General features: G+C 33.4%; 1 protein-coding gene across 5 annotated transcripts in view; it reads right to left on the bottom strand.

Annotated features, from left to right (window-relative positions):
- Positions 1 to 1950: 1950 nt before the first annotated feature.
- LOC129749260 (myosin-IIIb-like) overlaps positions 1951 to 21895 on the bottom strand; it is a 332299-nt gene continuing 312354 nt past the window's right edge. For 3 of the 5 annotated variants that reach the window (XM_055744193.1, XM_055744192.1, XM_055744194.1), the window contains one exon: positions 1951 to 5226. In XM_055744193.1, coding sequence (XP_055600168.1) covers positions 4137 to 5226 — 1090 coding nt within the window. In that variant the 3' untranslated portion in view covers positions 1951 to 4136. Of the gene's footprint in view, positions 5227 to 19457; positions 20009 to 21895 lie in introns of those variants that run through there. The other 2 variants (XM_055744195.1, XM_055744196.1) reach the window with 2 other exon arrangements.

Here is a 21895-nt window from a genome sequence, read left to right as displayed (position 1 = left end):
CTTGTAGGGCTTGGTCTGAAGTTTATCTTTCAGGATCCGACGGAGGTTTTGATCCGATGTGTTGAGATTCTCTGCCAATTTAGTGGCACTACGATGAGGGTTTCTCTAGGGCACTTCTTGACGACCTTCACCATGGCAGGTATCACCACATAAGATCGGCGTCCCCCACCATACCGTTTTTTGGCACTTCCGGTCTCCAGGTATCTTTTAACAGTACGGTATGCAAAACTTCTACCCACACTTATATCGGACAGCTCACGAACTATGTCCTTCTGCCGTTTGCCAGCTAGGCAAACCAACAGCGCTACGTTTCTGTTCGAAATCCATTTTTCTTATCTAAGTTTGTGGCATATCGGCAAATTGAAAATCTAATTAGAGAGCAATTACGATAGACATGAAAATTGATAGGTGGAAAGGTCAAAGCTAGAGCGCTTTGGGTAGAAGAAACGAATAGATGGTGAAACTGTGAGCTTAGGGCATTGTTTTTATCGACAGCATGAAACTACTTGTACCTGAACAAGTAGCACGCATCGATAGAATTGGTTCAGCAATCAAAACAGCACTTGTGAGCGCTGCTTGTGTGATTTTTTGCCCGGTCGGACGCAATATCATGTGTTCGACCCATCTGGGCTGGTTGTGGGTAGCAATGTGGCTTCTTCGTCACTTACTACAAACAGCCAGCAGGTGCGCGGTAAAGAATCACACAAGTAGTTTCATGCTGTCGATAAAAACAATGCCCTAAGCTCACAGTTTCACCATCTATTCGTTTCTTCTACCCAAAGCGCTCTAGCTTTGACCTTTCCACCTATCAATTTTCATGTCTATCATAATTGCTCTCTAATTAGATTTTCAATTTGCCGATATGCCACAAACTTAGATAAGAATATATCCCAGCGGCGATCAAAATAAGATAACAAATCCATTTTTTTTCCGGATAACACCTGTTTACCAATGATAGCTAAGACTTAATGTAATTAAAGCGACGAGGAGTCGTTCAATACTGTTTCGTGTGCAACGAAATAATTACTGTTGAAGAAATGTAGCAGTTCAATTGCCGGACCCTGTTACATGGTCTATCTATATGGGTTTGTTGTCTATCTCGGCTCACTGGTGACGCAGACAATGACACCAGCCTTGAGATTCGGCAGCAAATGATCAAAGTAAGTCGTGCCTACTATGGTTTCCACAAGCAACTGCGGTCGAGCACTGGCACGAAGTGCAACCCGTACGTAGCGTTCTTTAGACCGATTGTTCTCTACAGGCACGAAAACTGCATATTGCTTGAGGAGGACCTGCGCACACTCGGAGTATTTGAGTGACGAGTGTTAACACGTTCGTCGCCACGTTCATTTTGGTTTTTTTTCTAGCCGGGCCCAAAAAAAATTCTTCAAGCGTCAAAATAAAGAAGGAGAGCCCCCAGATTTGCAACCTGAGGCTTAACTGGGCGGCTAAAATGAGTAAGAGAGCGTCACACGTTTTTGATGTGACGGGGCTTCCCAGGAAATACACCCGTCACATGAATATGCATCCCAGGACGACGAACGTGTTAAGAAACATCTTTGGCGGCGTGCTGGAGAACGGAGTGTGGAGGCGAAGGATGAACCAAGAGCTCGCGCGACTCTACGGCGAACCCAGTCTCCAAAAGATGGTGAATGGCTGGACGGATACGCTGGGCAGGACATGTTGCGAGAATGCCGGACAACTGCCCAGTGTTTGCTGTGAATCTGACAAGCAGGGTTGCAGCGAGCGAAGTGGTTTGACCAAGTGGAGCGTGATCTGGCGAATGTGGTATGTGTGTATGAGAAATTGGAGAACGATCGCCATGGACCGAGTTATTTGGAGGAATTATATTCATCAAGTTATGTCGGGAGACGGATAACTATGTAAATAAATAAAATAATCAACACGAAAGAGTTTCGGATTGTTCCAGGTTGTAATACAAACAAAATATTATTTAGAGAAATTAAATTCCAAAGTTGCTTTTATTTAACAGTAATATGCCCTTGATTGTGTTGAAGTCCACTTGTTTTTGGTTATTCTCGTAACGAAACAAAGATTTCGATTGTTCCGATGGCCAAACTAGCAACTTAATAGCAATTACCCACTTACATTCAATCATATGTTACATACACAAAAAACTTCATATGTACATCGATGGATGCCTTCTAACATGAGTGTATCTGTCTATTTTCTTTTTTTTTCGGGTGTACAAAAATGGTCAACATTTGTTTTTAACTTGGTATACAACACTTTTGAGGTTTTTGTTTTATTTTTAATATTTAGATTTACGCCATGATAAACACAACTAATGGATAACTCGGGTGCTTCTTACAGGCTAAATAAAGACGAAGGTAAATCCAATTTGCTATCTTTGGTTACATAGGATGTAAAGAGATTTTGTTCCTTTTGTTTTTCATTGTTAAACTTATCTTAGTCATTATTCTTCCCCAATGTGGTATCTTTAAAGTGGTATCTTATGTTAAGCGTTTAACTGTGTATAAAGTATAAGGAATAAATAATAATAATACATATGGAACAGTAAAGATCTAGGGTCTATAGATTTCAGAAGTTTTCTAACCGAGAAACAGGTAACGTTTTTCCTAAGAAAGGGCTACCGAAGCCAAATTTTGTAAAGTGAAGGACCTGTTTTCGTTTTATTGAAAATAAATTCCACGGTGAAGGATTAAACTTTTATTTCTTACCGCTTCTGAAGGATCGGTCCTGTTCTCTGACGAAGCGAGAATTTAATTTATTTTCAAGAGCATCTTCTCGCCCGACTCACACATTCCGCAAGGTCTGTTATTATGCTCCCGTAACTGGCGGTTGGGTAATTTCCTGCACTTTCTTTGTGCCCGCGGAACGTTTAGCTGCAAGGATTTTTCATTCATTTAAAAACAATTGAGAAATTTTCACCCCAGACGACAAGCAATTGGTGGAAAACGGAGATAAGACGTGCATTGAATAAATTGCTGAGGGCACGGAAAGCTGAGAATTTCTTTAAAAATCTCAAAATTAAAAAACAGTCTTTTTTTACAAATTCTTGTAAATTTTTTAATTATTTAAAATTGAAAACATCTCTTAGTAATTGGTGTAAAGAATAAATAAATATTTTTTCCTTGAGAAATTTCTCCGTTAGTTTTTTTTCCTTTTGTTAAGACCAATTTTCAGGATGATGAAAAACTATGCCCGTGGGGAATAACTTTCTTGTCCCCTGGAAGAAAATGCAGTTCAGTTTGATCCCACCAGCACAAAAAAAGTGGAACCTTGCAAAGTCAATAAACGGTTTTGCGGCTACAGAGAATAGCTAAGAACCAAGAATCGGAATGTGCAAGTTTTACCCCTCAGCGCGATCTCAAGGAAACTAATACCCCCGGAAAGTCTGTAGAAAAGCTATGGTTGAAAAAAAAGTTGACTGAATGAGATTGATTTGCTTATCTTGAACATGCAAAGTAGGATCATTAGTTAAATAATGTGAAGAAAGTCAAACCAATGATGTTTTCAAAATAATCAAGATAGTGGTAGTAGATAAATTTAATGATTGTAGTGTTTCATCAAATTGATATTAAAAACAAGCGAAAATCTACGATAGACCTAAAATCGTTCTGCATTCATATATTTTGCGTAATTCGAAGATCTAAAGAAGATTTCAAAAATCGATAAAAGTAGTTGTTTACCAACGGAGTTTTGAAAAATAAATGATTGAGTTTTTAAGTTCAACAAAGTTGCATTGCTTATTAATAATATTGAAATTTCAAGAAATAAGAGTAATATTTTCAATGTTAAAAGAATCTTCTGTTAAGCCCTTAGAACGAGCAATTTCATTTAAAGTGTGAAAACTCCCATGATTTGAATGAAGTCTAAAACTATTGTGACCGGAATTTCTTCAAACACGCAATGTTCTATCGTTTTCAGTTTTTCTTCAAACCTTAAGACAGAATGCAGAACGAGTTGGTCTATCAGCGTTTTGGAAATCACACCGAATAAGTTAGATAAAATCTCGAAAACAAAAAAAAACGTGAAAAATCAATGCTCAAACCAATCGAACAGAAACTTTCTAACCTAAACATAAACCCCGAAAATGCAGAACATGAGGCGGGGATCAATTTCGATCACTTTTACAAATCAACATTCAACGTTTAACTTTTACCCCTTTGTAGTGGAGGTGGTGATCCAGGATTGATACCTTTGCGCTTTCGGAGTGATTCCGTGGGACCTTGGGTAGGCCTCAGCAGCTGCCGGAAGTTAAACGGTCCCAGGTAAGAGTCCGCGTTTTTGTTCTTCTGGAAGATGATTGCCTGTTCAACGGAATCGAACGAATTCAACGAATTCGAGCCACTACTTCCCCCGCTTAAGCTGCTACTATTAGAACTTAGATGTCCGGAGTAGTGATGTCCGTGATGATATTGGTACTGATGATGCGGATTTCTTACGGTTCTCAAATTCGGTGTCTTTACGTCAATGTTCAAGTACTTGGAAACGTTCAAGTTCTGATACTCCTTCGAATCCAACGTCGATGCATGTGATCGGTTGTCACTTCCCTTATTCGATTCCAACTCGTCAAACGAGGTCACATGAGGACTAAAGCGATACACTCCGTTGAGCAGTTCACAAACTCCTTGACCACAACTTAGGCCACTCTCTTTCGGACCCGAAGATTTGCGTCTATGGTTCAGCAGGAAGTTTGTATCCCCAAACATTCTCATGACCGGACTCTTGCTGTCTATTTTGGTCTCTTCCGAAATGTTCTGATACTCATGATGTTCGATCATCCGTTTCTGCGGCACCTGCTGTTGAGGCTGCGGATTCGGCATCGGAGCCTTCTTCTTCGACTCCTTGCGAGACTTCTCCTCCGAATTGGATTTTTCCTTATCTTTCTTGGCCTTTTTCTCTTTCTTCTTCTTCTCCTTGTTCTCTTTCTCCTTCACCTTGGATTCACTCTTGCTAAGCTTCTTGGCCTTGGCGTGATCCCGTGCCGATCGCTGCAGCTGCTGCTGTACGTACTGTGATATCATCTCGTTGTATCGATGGCTGTTTCTGCTGACGTCGCTCGTTGGCGTGGCTCCACTACTGCTGTCGCGGTGATATTGCTGCTTGTGGGAATGGTGTGGCGATGATGGTTGCTGTTCGCTGTTCGGTGAGTAACGTAGTAGTTGAGGGGCGTTCGGATTCAGATAGCTGAAGGCGGGGATGTGACGAACTTGAGACGGTTCGTTGTGGTTGTTGGATCTGGAAAGTGAATTTGGTAGGGGTGAGTAAATGAAAAGTGTATTCAAAATTCGAAATATTTCAAAAGTTTGAAAGCAATATTTGACGGAATACCACATAAATTATCAATAGAATAATCATACTTATACACTTAGGTATTTGAAATTCAGTATAAACCCGCTTACCTCGGCTAAGTACTCCTATAGTACTATTACGGTAGCATACTTGTTTAATTATTATTACATTTTACCTTGGTAGCTGTCAGTTATTACCATAATTTTCTGTTAAAAAAGGCGTTTTTTTAAATGAATTACAGTTAAAAATAATAATGAAACGTAAATATTGATTCCATAAATACCTTTCTGATACTTTCTGGGTAGGTTTTGCTGGGTCTCGTACAAGTGCCAAAAACTAAAATAAAGTCGTAGATGTTTACTGACACCCACCTTCTAAATTTTGCGAAATAACCCAAAGTTTTATTACATAAATTTCTGATGGGCGTCTTATAGTGGGCCAGGAACCACACTTTTATGATCAAAATTGACTGCAGACCAGAGGGTTGTTTGTAGCTCTCTAGTGTCTTCCAGAAAATTACACGACTATATTTGAGCTATCCATTGATTGAGTTAAATTATTCCTGTTTTCTCCGCTAGGTGACGCCAACATCTTAATTTTACAGGATTAATAGGTAGGCACAGTTCGTTCTAAAAAATTGTTCATTACATCTTTTACATAAGTTCTGGAAAAGTAAGATTTTAGAGTCACCTTGCGCGAAAAAATAGTAGGGGAGAGTTTGGTATCATTGGCCAGTTTTTTTATTTGCTTCATAACTTCTTTATTTTAAAAAATTAAAAGTAAAAAAATAAATGGAAAGGTTTTCTACATTTTTAAGGTATATTTAGGCATTTTTTATTATTTTTTTTAAACATTAATTTTCCAAGTTATGACTGTTTCAAAACAAGTAGTTTTTTTTTAATTTTGAAAAACTGTGGGGAAACGTGGGCTACCAAATCCAAATTGACTAGATAACGTGCAAAGTTTATGAGTTTATGACTGAAAACTGAAATTTCATAATTCATTAAGTTATTTCAAAGCAATTTCAGATGAGGAAATAATAAAAAAATGTGTATGATCGAATAGTTCCTCAAACCTGGCTCGCGAACATTTCGGCAAAATTTCATATATGTATAGGATTTATGTACGTCTCTATCACATAAAAAAAGAAAGACAAAACATTTTTCATAACTCTTAATTTGGCATAAGAAAACTTTACAGATAGTAATAACGTATTTTGAGTTCTGAATGTGTATAAAAACACCTAAATATAGATGGCCTAAGACACCCCATAAAATGTGGCCCACGATTCCCCACAAGCAATGATTTGCAAATTGGTTGCGTTTGAGTGACTTATTGATGTTCCATAAAAAATTCCTTTTACATGTGAAAGATCATGAGAAAACTATGATCATTAGCGTATGAGCATACTTTTGTTATGTACTTTAGGTCTCCCACGGATGCAACTTTGTCGGGCTTGATTAATTATGTAAGTACATTTTTCTAGGCTAGTTAAAAAAAGAAGCATATAATGCGTACATAAGTCAACAACATGTAGAAAAACATGCCTACGGAAAGCGACGACGATGACAGTTGGATTGGGATTTTTATCTCAACACACAGCTGAGATATTTAGAGTGGCCCACGTTACCCCACTCTCCTCTACTTATTCAACTCAATCAATAAATAGGGCAAAAATAGTCGAGCCACTTTGTTCAAGACAACGATGAGTTATAACTAGTCCTCTGACCTGCAGGCAATTTTGACCACATAAGTGTGGTTCTTGGCCCATTGAGCGTCATTAACATCATACGAAGTTCCATTCTAGCTGTAATTGATTTTAAGTCCAACAGCGTTTAACAAAAGAGATGCTGGAGTGCTTAATCTGTTGAATTGCAAGAGTAAAAAAAGTTTTTCATTAAAATGGTGCAAAGAATCGAAAGCATAGAGTATGAGCATCAACAGTCGAACATCCAAAAAAATTATTTAAAAAATCTGATTTGGAATCAGAAATGAAAAACTAAAAAATGCCTCCCATCTGTTTGATAATGATGCAACAATTTATATTTTGATTAATGTTTGAGACCCCTTATTTCATTCAGATGGGGAGCAAGAAGGATGAAAGCGACTCTTATACAATATCGTTCATCATTGTATAGAAATTGGAAGCACGCGCATTGTCACTCTGACTTTGAACTTCCATTATTTTTAATTCTGATGACATTTTTTGATCAAATTTTCCTGTGAAAGATAGATAACCTATCTCAATAATATATCCTGAAATTTGAGCTTTATAAAGTTTGTGTGGCTTGGAATACAGTAATTCTACGGATAACGGACTTTTTGGCCTTCAATCATTTAAACTGTAATATTTGAAAAACTGTGCATCACTTGTTATTGAAAATTTGCAGAGAAATTTTTGAAACATGAAGTTAGCATGTCTGAAGTTTTTGAGAAATTCTATTGATGGGATCAAATGTTACGCGAGTTACAATATTTCATGCATGAACCTTAAAATGCAATTTCTATAGAATTTTGGACGATTCATGAGAACAAACTCTTTTCCATCTACAGGCGAAAAATGTCTGAGATATTGCAGTTTTATGGTAAAAGCCCAAAAGAAATTTGATCAAAAATATCATCAGAGTTCAAAGTTATGTAAGTTAAAAGTCGAAGTGACAGTGCGCTTGCTTCCAATTTCTTTACAATTATGGACGGTACTGTACATATGTTTATTTTATAACTGAAGAATTAAAATGTGAGATGTAACGTTATTTAGTTACAAAAATGTTTCTATTATTGTTTTTATTATTGTTGATATTCTTCAATTACTAGAATCGAAGAAATATAAAAACTGAATTATAAGTTGAATTCACTTCAGAGAATTGGCAACAACAACTACACTTGTTAACAAAATTAAAAAAAAAACCTTAACTTTGATTGAACTTTCTTGAGAATTTTGAAGAATAGAAAAAGTACTTATCTTCACTTAGATTAAAATATCTCGGACTGAATAACAATGATTTGATTTTTTTTCTGCATATTAAATGTGAATAAGTTTGTTATTGATTATGTGAACTTCATTTTTGTGTATTATCAACAGTATTGTTGATATTAGTGAATTTATGATAGAAAATTTAAAAAAACGCTATATTTTAGAAAATCTCATTACGTTTGAAAAATATATGATTTTCTACAGACCTTGAATGTAAATTCAAAAACTAAGATTTTAAGAGGTTATTATTCAAAATTGGATGAACATTGAAGAAGATATTATTACCTAAAAGTAATTACCATAATAGTAATCCTTACATTTTTTAATAATTGTGTACTCATCATAGTAAAGGAAGAAATAAAAATATCAGATCCCACTCATAAGCTTATCAGAAGGCACAGGCCAAATATCAGAAAGATCTCGCCATAGGGAGGGGTGTTCTTGAGTCTCAAGCTTGAATGGGATTTTGAGGGATTTGGCTCGGGAGGAACAAAAACAGCGTCAAATATAACTTTATTCTACATCGACCGATTGCTTTCTATGCATAATTTCCTTAATGCCTAAATTGAGACAAATATTTTACTCGAAGACTGCTATACGATTGGACTTCAACAAACAAAAATATTGCGGTTCAAAAATTTTATTTTGGCCGCAAATTTTTGTCTAACGTGCAATGAGTACTTTTAGGAAAAAACCAATCTTTCCACCGGAATAACTTTTTTATTTCATTTCCAATCCTATTGCAGTTTTTGGGTAAAATATTTTTCTTAGTTTAGATTTTTAGAAAAATACTCAAGAAATGCAGTCGCCCTATGAAGAGAAGTTATTATAAAAAAACCAATATTGTTTGTACCTCCCGAGCAAAATACTCAAAATCCTATTTGAGTCCGTTATTCAAAAATGCTAAAATTACTGTTAAGTTAGGGTTGCCACCCGCATGTCTCGCTTTTTTGTTGAATGTCCTGCTGTCCCGCTTTCTTGAAAAACTTTTACAAAGTAAACTGACTGACACCGGAAAAATCAATTTGAATTCTTTGATGAACAGAAAATCTTTCAAATCAACTTTTTCTCAAAAATAAGCAGCATTTTTTATAGCTTGTATAAGACAATACACAATAAATCTAATCATCTTAGCATTAGAGTAAGATTCTGGTTCAGTTAAGTGTTCTTGCAGCACGTAAGCCAATGTATGAAAAAAAATATTGTTAAAGTTGATAATAAATTATAGAATTATAGAGATAAACTTCTTCGCCGGAATCTTAGTTAAATTTCCAAATATTATAAACCACCTTACTTGACTCAATTGTCCAAAGTATATAAAGATGGAAATTTTCTTGATGTCTTCAAACTTTCGAACAAATTACCAAAAAAAAGTTATTATTATAAAAAATACAAAATGGTTTTAAACGATGTATCAAATCCGCCGTTCACATGAACGCCTTGAAACAATTTCTCTCGAATAACGTGTTAATTTGCGAGAAAAATTTGAAAAAAAACGGTGCATATGACAAAAATCAGAAGTCATGTAAGAAAAATTGAGCAAAATCAATTTGCGTTAAAAAAACCTTAGTTTTCTTTCTATGAACAACTTTGGCTGATGCTAAACGTAAAAGTTTGGCTACGCAATTAGGATTTTTTTTTAAATTTTCTTAAATGTTCCGCTTTTTTGTTAAATGTCCCGCTTTTTTTCTGAAAGTATCTGGCAAGCCTATATTAAGTGTATGTAACCATATCTTCTTCAATGTTCAACCGATTTTGATAAATCGAAAAAAAATCTTTGTTTTGAACTGACATCTTGAACATTTTATTTTTTAAATGTTACGATCGAGTCTAAGACTCTCGTTAGGTATAAATCTTTTTTCATAAAAAAATGCGGATTTTTTTTCTATCATAAAGTCACTAGGTAATATCAACAATACTGTTGATCATTCGAAAAAATGAAGTTGATATAATCGATAGCAAATTCATTTATTTTTTATATACAAAAAATATCAATGTTATGCAGTCCGAGATATTCGAATCTAAGTACAATTACTATTTTTATTTTTCCAAAGTTTTACATTTGGAGCATAGCTAAAAAACTGTTCAACTGAGATTTTTTTGAATGTCATTTTTGGATTCAGCGCTCAATTTCACATTAATATTGATCTTCTACTCAGTTAAAAATGCTTTAAACTAGTGTGATTTTTGTACTACATTTCGAAAATCAAATTGCAATTCAAAAAAGGTTGCAACATAAATAAATTAAATTTTTCACATGTTATTTGTTCTCTGAGAAATTATATGAAGATTTAATATGTGGTAAATAAAGCTTAGTTCTTTTAGAAATGGGACAGTTACGAATGCGTGTATCTTAAAAACCTTTCGTTTGATCTAAAAACTTTCTACGAAGAAAATGAAGGTAATTTTATGATAATTCATGAAAAAATTTGAAAAAAAAATATTATCGTTTTTTGTAAGAATAAATTCTACTTTATTCTTAGTACCTCCCATCGGCTAGCGCACACTTTTTTTAGTCATGATATTGATCAGTTTTTATAACTAATACTTCGTCTAATCTGTATTTTAGGTGGCTTCACCCTCTTCCTTCAATTTCTGCTACTTTTCGGACCAATACTTCTCTTTTAAAAGAAACTGAGGGGAATTTAGTGGATTCAGATGTTTCCAAATTAACAAATTTGATTATTTTTGAGCGTTTTTAATGGAATTTCTGCTGGCAAAATCTGGCAATAATGAAGTAAAACCATCATGAGATTAAACTTAAAGTATAATCGGTTAGTATAGATCGTAGTTTGCGAAGGGTACATAAAAGATTAATCTTTTTAGGCTTTTAAAAACAGCGAAAACCATAGTTTTCGTTTTGAATATTGTTATTTCTTTCCACAGGAGCAGAATTTTGGCAAACCACAATATTTCATAAAAAATAACCAGCAAATTCATACTTTAATATACTCGGGACTTTGCCACGAGCAGACATGGTATAGGACTCAACCGCTGGAATTTGTTTAAAATAGGGTATTTCATAGGTTTTGTCGTTCATCAGAAATCATCTGTCCCATAGCCTCAGAACCGGCTATACAGCTTACGAGCTATGGAACTAGCAAAAATTTAGTGTTTGAGGTGTGTTTGAATGACTCATTTGGAGGCAACACTTTCAGCTTATCGGAGAAAAAAAAATTGGAAATTTCATCGATCTACCCTTAGTTTTTCGCTTTTTGAAAATTAAAAATGCTGGTATGAGACTTGATTCTCTGATGGTCCTTAGCCGAAGTTGCCGATCATATGCTTCACTCCAATGCTTGATTTGAATTTTGTGGACATTTTTGACAGTATTTGCATACTTTTACACCACTCACATACAGTAATTCTTCGAATAATCAACGGTTTTTTCAGCTATCAATATGATTATGATGGATTTTGAATGAAACTGTGCAAAATTATTTTTTCCTTTTTCTCTTGCATCGTAAATATCTAAAAAACGCGTTATTTTGAAATTTTGAAAAAAATAGGTCGGATAGTACTTTTTACAGGGACCAAATTACTGCCAAAATTTTGAATGTCCGATTACTAGTAAACGAGCTATCAGCAAAAGAAAGTGTCCCATTTCTAAAAGAACTAAGCTTTAATTAAATTGAAAGAAAAACACCAAAAACATAATCACTATTACGACTGGATTTCTCTAGCAATGACAGAAATGGTTAAAAGAATTTGTCTTTGAACTGATTTGTTATTCGCATTGTCCAATTTCTTTTTAAATTGCACAACATTTTTATTATAAACCCGCTCCTTACCGATTTTACAGAACTGTTTAGTTAAAATCTTTTCCATTCATATCTGTTTGAAAGCTCAACTGTTGAAAATTTTAAGTGCATTTTTTTTAAATTTCCATACTTTTATAATTTGGTTAACAACTTTGTGTATCTATCAATATTGACAATTTGTTGTCGTAAATTTCTCCTTAGTTTGAATTCATAGCAAATAACCATTAAAAGTCAATTCGATTTAAAACATGCTTCCAGCTTTCAAAGGTTTTTGTAGCATATTATCCAGGAAGATTCTTTTTTTGATACTAGTTGTATAAATCATGGTTTACTTTTGAATCATTTCATAATTTGAAAGGATTTGAAAAAATAATATCCAACAGGGAGTTCAGTAAGATCAAATACATTTTCCAACTTTTTCTTGTGATAAAGTCGTAGCTCTCACAACACATATCTTCAAAAGCTATTTCGTACTCACATCAGACGAACTGATTGTGGCGTTCAAAAGTCCATCTGCATAATGTGTTCTATTTTTATTTGCATTTTCACACCACAAGTACTAATATAGGAAAATTTGAAAGATTTTTTTTGTCAAAATGCGTAGTCTCAGTTCACTAAATATTACTTCTTATGCTTAATTCCATATTCTTATGACCAGATCGTTTTACTTTTAGGTTTTAAATATTTTTTTGAACAGTTCTTCATATCATACATGTTGTTAGGAATAATCAAACACGGATAACATTGATATTTTGAATCCATTCCGAATCGTTATCATTTGTATAGATGTGGAATGACCATAAAAAGAGCGCGTGATTATAATTTAATCATTTTTCAATCGAATAAAAATCTTACAATTTTGAATAGTTGATTTAATATAATCGTGTATATAATTTGTATTTGAACTTATTTAAAACTCTGAAGATAATAAGAAATGAGAATTTGAAACCCTTATTACAGCTTTTAATATTATGCTGAATTGAAGGGTTCGTGTGCAAAAAAATGTGTCCCAAATTAGTTTAAAGTCTGGGAATCTGGGGGCTCAAATGGTAAATTTCGGTGTAAAATATATATTCTTAGTTTATTAGGGAGAACAAACCTTTGTATTGGGCCAACTCAAAATAATCATGTGTCGCAATCTTTGAAATATGTCCACTTTTCATAAATTTAATTTTGAACAAACTCTGGGTCCTGAAACTGTACAAAATATGCATTAGACTTTTTAAATTTGGTTTGGATTAAAAAATACACGAAAAAAAATTAAAAATGAACCAAATTTCATTAAAAATGTAAAATCGATAAGCTATTTTCTAAATTAATGTTTTTTTTGTCCGAACATCTGTTAATTAACGAAACAAAATATGTAAATAACGTGATTTTTTAAAGCTTATTCCATCAAAAGACGCGGATTTTTATATACTTTGATGAACAAAGCATGTTGTTTGTATCATTGTGTGGAGATCGCTTTACGATTCAATCCTTATTTAAAATCCCAATTAAGAATATTTTAAAAATCTGCAACTTTTGAGAGCATCGGCATTAAAAAAAAATCATATAAAGTACACATTTTAGTCAGCTGAATAATACATTTTTTAACAAAAAAATTTTTTTTTTAGAAAATAGCATGCTGGTTATCAGTTTTGATAAAAATTTGATATATGTACATTTCATTTTAACGTGTTACTTTTTATCCAAACAAAATTTGAAAAAATATAAAATATACAAATTTTGTGAAAATTTTAGAACCCAGGATATTTTTTAAAGTCAAATCTTCGAAAATTGGACTTATTTCAAAGATCGCAATTTTGGGACACTCTCGTTTACACCCATACCTCGATAGAGGACTTTTCGATTTTCGCTATATCAGCCTTCATCAATTTTGCCACGGTTTCGATATACGGCCTCAAAAAATTCGCTAGAACGACTTAAAAAATTCAACCAATACAATTCAAAATCCTTTTTTTGGAATTTAATTTATTTTCGATTGAAAAGTTCTGGAATAAAATTCTTCAAATTCATGGTTTTGATGAACTTATCATCGTTACTTATCATATATGATTTAAAAAAAATGATAAAAATTTAATGAATGTGTTACAAAATTATCAATATGGAAACCGATAGATTCGAGTTTTATATGAGCTTGTATTGAAATCATTGAAATCATACAGCATTTTTATCTACGGTCAAGTTTATTTTTTTTTTTTTTTTTAAACGAACACACACATATAGGATCTCAGTGAAACTTCATGTTTCTTTGAAGAGATCTAAATTCTACTTAAGACTAAGCGTACATCATTCAAGGATATAATGGCTAGCATTTTACTAATGCTAATACCACCAAACCACAGAAAGAGTACTATGTTTGCCGTGACCAAGACTTGATCTCATGACCTTTGGCTTAGAAGACTTGAACGCTATCCTCTAGGCCACGGTCGGCGGCTGTTTTGAACGAACAACAGTTTTGTGGAACGTTTTAAGATGTATTTCAGAACAAAAAAAATCGGAAAAATAGGAAATATAAAAAAAAACACGACGGACGTAATAACGCGAACAAATAGCGACAAATTTAAGATGAAATCATTCAATCCGTGATTGTTCAAAATGAAAATTTTTGATGGTAGAATAACAACTTAAAAGGCCTTGAAATAAATTGATCGTTGAGCGTGTACGATGAAAATAAGCCATAACAAGCGATTACTGTATTATATAAGGGACTGGAAAATGTTCTAAATTTGTGTTGGATAAATAATTTCTTTGATTGATCATAATTGCCCTCGATAGCAATACAGCACCATTTATTTTCTAGTAATATATAGGGGAGAATGAGGATACTTGATCCCTGGGGATACTTGATTCCTTAGCTATATCTCGAAACTGGAATGTCTTACAAAGATCAAATGTTCTAGAAAAATGTGCCAAAATGAGCAAAATAACAATGCTTGTAGTTTAAAATTTTTTAACAAAATAATTGTTTGAGTAATTGAACTTTATTTGAAAAATTTCACAAAATGTAACTTGAAGATCTTTTTTCATCACTTTAAAATGTTCCTTACATGGGAAAATTTTGATAAAAATATTTGTTCCAATGTATCAATCGTTCGAGCGTAAAATGATCTTAAAAATGCCATATTTTCAAAGCAATGGAAAACTCTCAACTTTTTTCTGAAAAAGTTTTCTAAAATGTTGATTATGGGTACAATTGATCCCTTAGAGTTGGGTACAATTGATCCCCCTTCCAAACGGCATATTCTTCTTCTGAATTCATCGTTATGATTGCTGATTACGAAATTACTAATATTTATCCAAAAACAAATATTTACCAAACAATTGTCTGTAGAAAAGAGCAAAAATAATTAATTTTCTCTTAGTTATAAAAAAAAGCGCCTTTAAGTATGCAATGATATTAGCGTTGAGACAAAGTTATAGAATTTTCTTCTTATGTCTGCTATACATTGTGAAATGAGAACAAACATGACCAAAATAGTTAATTAACATTCTTTTTTGGGGTTTTGTTTGATTGTTATACAAGGATTAGGGCTTCCTGAATAAAAAATCAAGTCTCCTTCAATAGGGGATCAAGTCTCCCCTAACTTCAGAAAAATCGCAATTTTTTTACTCCCACGAAAATGCTTCTAGTTCATCAACGGGTTCAAGTATCGTTCTAATTTTTGGAGCATAGAAACTTGAAGTTACAAGCTGTCAGAAAATGTCAAAGACAGCAATTTGCTAAATTTTTCCAAAAAGATATGGTGAAAATAAGAAAAGGGGATCAAGTATCCCCACTCTCCCCTACAGTTGCGTTCAAAAAAGAATGAAATCGCATGAAGCTGCGCACCCACTTCCAACTTTGACAAGCTGCCATTTCTCTCTCGGTTTATATTTTTTCATGAAAATTTCACACAATCTAGTTCAACTATTCAACTAACACTCCACAAGATTTGAAGTCTTTACAATGACGGGAAACAAAGATACAGCTATTTCCGTAAAAAAGAGAAATTTGGAACTGCTTCACTAAATTTGCTGTATCTTTGACAATTTTCATTGAAAAATTTTGAAACTTGGTCCAAAGATGTAAAAATGTTTGATCTAATACCAGGCCAAGTTTCGTCAAAATCGATGAACGTGATCAAAAATGGTGCCGGATTGAAAATGAGGTTCATAATCGCCAAGCAGACGATTTCATTCTTTTTTGGACGGATGTTTGTATGAAAAACATCGTAATCTATGTATTCTGGTTTTTTCTTTCACAAAACCAACATTTATAACAAAGAATGTTGTAAATTGATAGGAACTTCATTTTTGCTTTGTTTAGAAATAGAAATTATTCCTACAGAGCTGGTATAGAAACAAAATAGCGAATAGAATATTCGCTTTAACTGTGGATCAAATTTGTTTATCGGTGTAATTAACAGGTCATTACTGAAACTCTGTTCTTTTTATTTTGAACCATGTTGGAACATTTTCTCTTTCGAAACAAAGTACGAATGATGTTTTTAACTATTTACAACATTCTTTTTGATAAATTTTTGTTTTGTGAAAGAAAAAAACAAGAATACATGGATTACGATGTTTTCCATACAAACATCCGTCCAAAAAAGAATGAAATCGTCTGCTGGGCGATAACGAACCTCATTTTCAATCCGGCACCATTTTTGATCACGTTCATCGATTTTGACGAAACTTGGCCTGGTATTAGATCAAACATTTTTACATCTTTGGACCAAATTTCAAAATTTTTCAATGAAAATTGTCAAAGATACAGCAAATTTAGTGAAGCAGTTCCGAATTTCTCTTTTTTACGGGAATAGCTGTATCTTTGTTTCCCGTCATTGTAAAGACTTCAAATTTTGTGGAGTGTTAGTTGGATAGTTGAACTAGATTGTGTGAAATTTTCATGAAAAAATATAAACCGAGAGAGAAATGGCAGCTTGTCAAAGTTGGAAGTGGGTGCGCAGCTTCATGCGATTTCATTCTTTTTTGAACGCAACTGTAGCTACAGTAATTTTTCGATTTAATCAACGTTCAATTTATTCAATGCTCGCCATATTCACGCTCAATTTAATCACGGTTCATATTTCAATTTTATCACATTTTTTTTCAAAAGTATTAGAAACCATACAAAATCTATTGTCAGTGTTTTAAAATCAACAAAAAAAAACACGAACCGCGTTTGTACTTCGTATTTTTATGGTTCCTGGTATGGTGTATGAGTTTTAAATTGCCAGAAATTGAATTGTTGATACCTCTACTTGGATTGTTGATTCCTCTACTGGATTGAGTATTTAAGTGTCTGAAATCGTCATTTCAATTAAAAAAAACTTTAAAATTTATCCAATTCATTATCTCAAATTCACAAATGCGTTGGAATAAGGCAAATTTATAGTTCTGATTTACTTGAGCTTGGTTTTTTTTACATGGAATTGAATAGTATCATAAAAGATTATGTGAGGCCTTGTGATCCAAAGTGGTATAATTGTTTTTCGTTTTAATTTCGAGAAAAACACGCTTTTATGTTCCGAGTTGTGCAAGAAATTTTGTGCGAAACATATTTTTTAAATATTTATTTTTATCGGTGAATAGCACGTACTTGCATTTTGAACAAAAAAGTTTGAAAAAAGTAGAAAAAGTGAGTTAAATTTTGCACCGTTGTATAGGAAGCATCATTATTTTCGGTCCTAAAATTTTAGCAAATAACTGCGTCCTGTACACCGTTAAAAATGGTAGTTGATTCTAAATTTATTCTTGTTGAAAACTAACCCCTCTGTGTAATTGAAAATACGTATCAGAAGGTATATTTATGGCGCAGTTTATGCTTGATCATTTTTTCTAACTTGTTTTATTCAAATTTAAAAAAATGTTTTTTCAGTTTTCGTAAAAGGTATTAGTCACTCTCAATTGTGCACTCTACATGCTTTGGCTTTGAGGAAAAATCGAAAAATTGCTTTGTATGAGAATCGTTATGAAAATATTGAAAAAAAGAAAGCGTAGCTTTGTAACTTTTTATGGGCTAAAGCATAATTTTTTCCAACAGATTTAAAATATTTTTATAGTTTTTTTTTTTCAAAGAGTTGAAATCATTAGATGGGATTAACGATTTAAGGTTAAGGATGAACGATAAACGATTTCACTTGTAGGGAATAAAATTCTATTCATATAATATCAACTGTAGGGGAGAATGAGGATACTTGATCCCTGGGGATACTTGATTCCTTAGCTATATCTCGAAACTGGAATGTCTTACAAAGATCAAATGTTCTAGAAAAATGTGCCAAAATGAGCAAAACGACAATGCTTGTAGTTGAAAATTTTTTAACAAAATAATTGTTTGAGTAATTGAACTTTGTATGAAAAATTTCACAAAATGTAACTTGAAGATCTTTTTTCATCACTTTAAAATGTTCCTTACATGGGAAAATTATGAGAAAAATATTTGTTTCAATGTATCTATCGTTCGAGCGTAAAATGAACTTCAGAATGCCATATTTTCAAAGGAATGGAAAACTCTCAACTTTTTTCAGACAAAGTTTTCTAAAATGTTGATTATGGGTACAATTGATCCCCTAGTGTTGGGTACAATTGATCCCCCCTTCCAAACGGCATATTCTACTTCTGAATTGATCGTTATGATTGCTGATTACGAAATTACTAATATTTATCCAAAAACTAATATTTATCAAACAATTGTCTGAAGAAAAGAGCAAAAATAATAAATTTTCTCTTTATTATAAAAAATAGCGCCTTTAAATATGCAATGTTATTAGCGTTGAGACAAAGTTATAGAATTTTCTTCTTATGTCTGCTATCAATTGTGAAATGAGAACAAACATGACCAAAATAGTCAATTAACATTCTATCTTGGCGTTTTGTTTGATTTTTATACAAGGATTAGGGCTTCCTGAATAAAAGATCAAGTCTTCTTCAATAGGGGATCAAGTCTCCCCTAGCTTCAGAAAAATCGCAATTTTTTTACTCCCACGGAAATGCTTCTAGTTCATCAACGGGTTCAAGCATCGTTCTTATTTTTGGAGCATAGAAATTTGAAGTTACAAGCTGTCAGAAAATGTCAAAGACGGCGAGTTGCTAAACTTTTCCAAAAAGATATGGTGAAAATAAGAAAAGGGGATCAAGTATCCCCACTCTCCCCTACTGTGAATTTTAGCGAAATTAATTTGTCAAATTGTTATGGTATCGGTCTGTTGCAATACATTGCTGAGGTACGAGGTCCTCGAGGACATTGCCAAGATATGAGCAAACAAGCTCTCAACGCTCATTTTTTATGAATTATTACTTCCATTCGGAAGTAGTGATCCTTTCCCATACTTACTGCCTAGCAGGACACAACATAACATCAACTCAGAGTAGTGGCCATCAACGGGAAAAACAACACAGCACAACAACGCACACACATCTTAAACCGGAAAAGCGACACAATAAATCCTTACCATTTACGCTTGGGGAAAAAGGAAAAAGATTTCCCTTCTGCATTCGTTGGTTGTTGCTGCTTCTTCTTTTGATGTTGAAGTTGTTGTTGACTTTGGTTATGATAGTAGTATTGATGATTAGTGGGAGATCCCATATGGTGGTAACCTTGGCCATGCTGCAGAGCCCTCCCATTGGCCAAGGGTCTGCCTCGAGCCAACACCGGAAGTGCCAGAAAGTGTTTCCGTCCACCAGTGCGAGTCCACCAATGCGAGCCCACCAGTTTGTTATTTATTGTGGTTAGTTTTGAATGTTAGTAAAGGAACCGTTGCGGGTGTTAGGTGTCGAGAGTGCCGAGAAAAAAGGGAAAACGAATTGCTTATAAAACAAACGAATATGGTGCCGTAAAACTATAACTCCAATTATTTTATGGGTTTCTACTAGTCGGTGTTTTTGGTGTCATTTTGTTCTCTGCCAAAGATCAGATCCAGAGGACCGTTTCTGCTGTTAGTAATTATTATTACGGTTGTCGTTGATCATGTTAAACCGTTGGATGCGCTGGGCCATATTTGCACTGTCCTCGGTGGAAAACCAGTCAAACAGAGATAGCAAACACCGGGGAATATAAATTGAAATCCGATTGTTTGATTTGTGGCAGCGTGTAAAAATGAACAAAAAAAAATAGTAACTACCGGTCGACTACTAGCAAATTAAAAATTATGGTGGGAGATAAATCACATGTTGTTTTTGGCAGTTCGCTCTAACTGCGAGTTGGTTACGATTAATGTGAGAAACAGGGATGCCAAAATGAATGTATTCTGTTTCAGTTTTGCTCAGATGTTATTCCATTCCGATTGTTGATTTATTTTAGATAAGGCATGTAATGCAATGAATAGAAAATAGAAATAATTTTGCCAATCGCATGTTTTCAAGTAAACATGAAGATATTCCCTGATCCACGCCTCGAATCTGAAGTTTAAACAAAATTCAAAGGCACTATGTACGATAGGCGTGCTTTTCTTCAAACACTTTGCAAGTTGCCGTTCAAATTTTTTTGAATGAGGTTTTCTAAAAGCTTTGCATAAGACAAAAATTTCAAATGAATACTCTTATACCAGCGGTAGGCACCCTTTTGAGCCAAAAGAGCTAAGATGTGCATTTTTTTTTTTTAATTTTCAGAGTTTGAAAGAACCGCATAATCGTTTTCGTGACAAAATAAGGTACATCGACAAAACTAAGTGATTCTCAATTCTTTTACCTTGGTATGTAAAAGTGAAAAATATGAACATACCTATTTGTAGAATATTTGTGTTTTTTTTCGAACAAGACAAGATAACATTGGTTGGATGAAATCGAATAAAGTTTGTCAAACATTTAAGTTGAAAATAAAAAAAAAAACGAGTTTCACAATTTTTCTATGATTTTACTCAGTGGTCTCACCAGAATGTTAATGATAAGAAATAAGAATTGATTTCGAAAACTATCAATAAAATAATAAAATTTATGCACAATAATGGCATAGTTTATTATCACATGATTAACATTTGAATTAAAATGAAAATATATAACATCTTCAATTAAATTCCTAATCATTTGATTATTAAGGTAGATTCATTTTAAATTTATGTTTTTATAAAATGTCTTTTTCTTAAATTATGCTCATACTACTATTTCATTTGAAAATGATTAGTTGAAATTACCTTCGAGCAGGGCCATATAAAGTCATCGAGGGATCCGGGGCAATTTTTCTCGGGGGGCCCTTATAAACAATTTATTTCAAATGCCGTTTCAGAGAAAACATAATATTTTTAACTCATAAAGGATCAGGAAATGAGTTCAGTATCTTGACAGGTTATCCGGTCTTATACAAGCATGTTCAAATATTCAATTTTAGTATTTAGGAAAGTTGCGGTCCTGCCCGGTTAGCCAAAAATCTTAGGAGAAAGCCCAGTTATTACCAGATTTATTCACACTACTTGCAAAACAAAACAAAAAAATGAAGTTGAGTTATCATATTTTCTTGTGTCAAACGAAAATCTGACGAGCTTAGTATATTTCATTGAAATAACAATTATGTCCGGTGTCTTCAAACAATTATTGTTATTACATCACGTACGAATATTGCATAAGAGTTAATCTTTCTTGAAATTTCATTACAATTTATTTAATAACTCTATCATCACTCAAAATTCTCTGATTTTAAAAACATCAATTAAAGATATTTAAATGTTTATCTTTTCATGATTCATTGCTTGGTATATGCTCCATCGAAAGCATAATAAATATTTCAATCATGTCAATTGGGAAACAACATTATGATCTAAGACTTAGGATTAAATATTAATGAAAAATAAAAGAAATTCAAATTCCAGAGAGATAAAGATATAAGATTTCAAGAGTAAAATTCAAATCAAGATTTGAAAAAAGATATCAAATGAATCGTTTATTCACAATTGAGAAA

The sequence above is a fragment of the Uranotaenia lowii genome, chromosome 2, assembly GCF_029784155.1.
Source record: "Uranotaenia lowii strain MFRU-FL chromosome 2, ASM2978415v1, whole genome shotgun sequence".
Classification (NCBI taxonomy): Eukaryota; Metazoa; Arthropoda; class Insecta; order Diptera; family Culicidae; genus Uranotaenia; species Uranotaenia lowii.
This window is presented reverse-complemented; position numbering and strand designations above follow the sequence as displayed.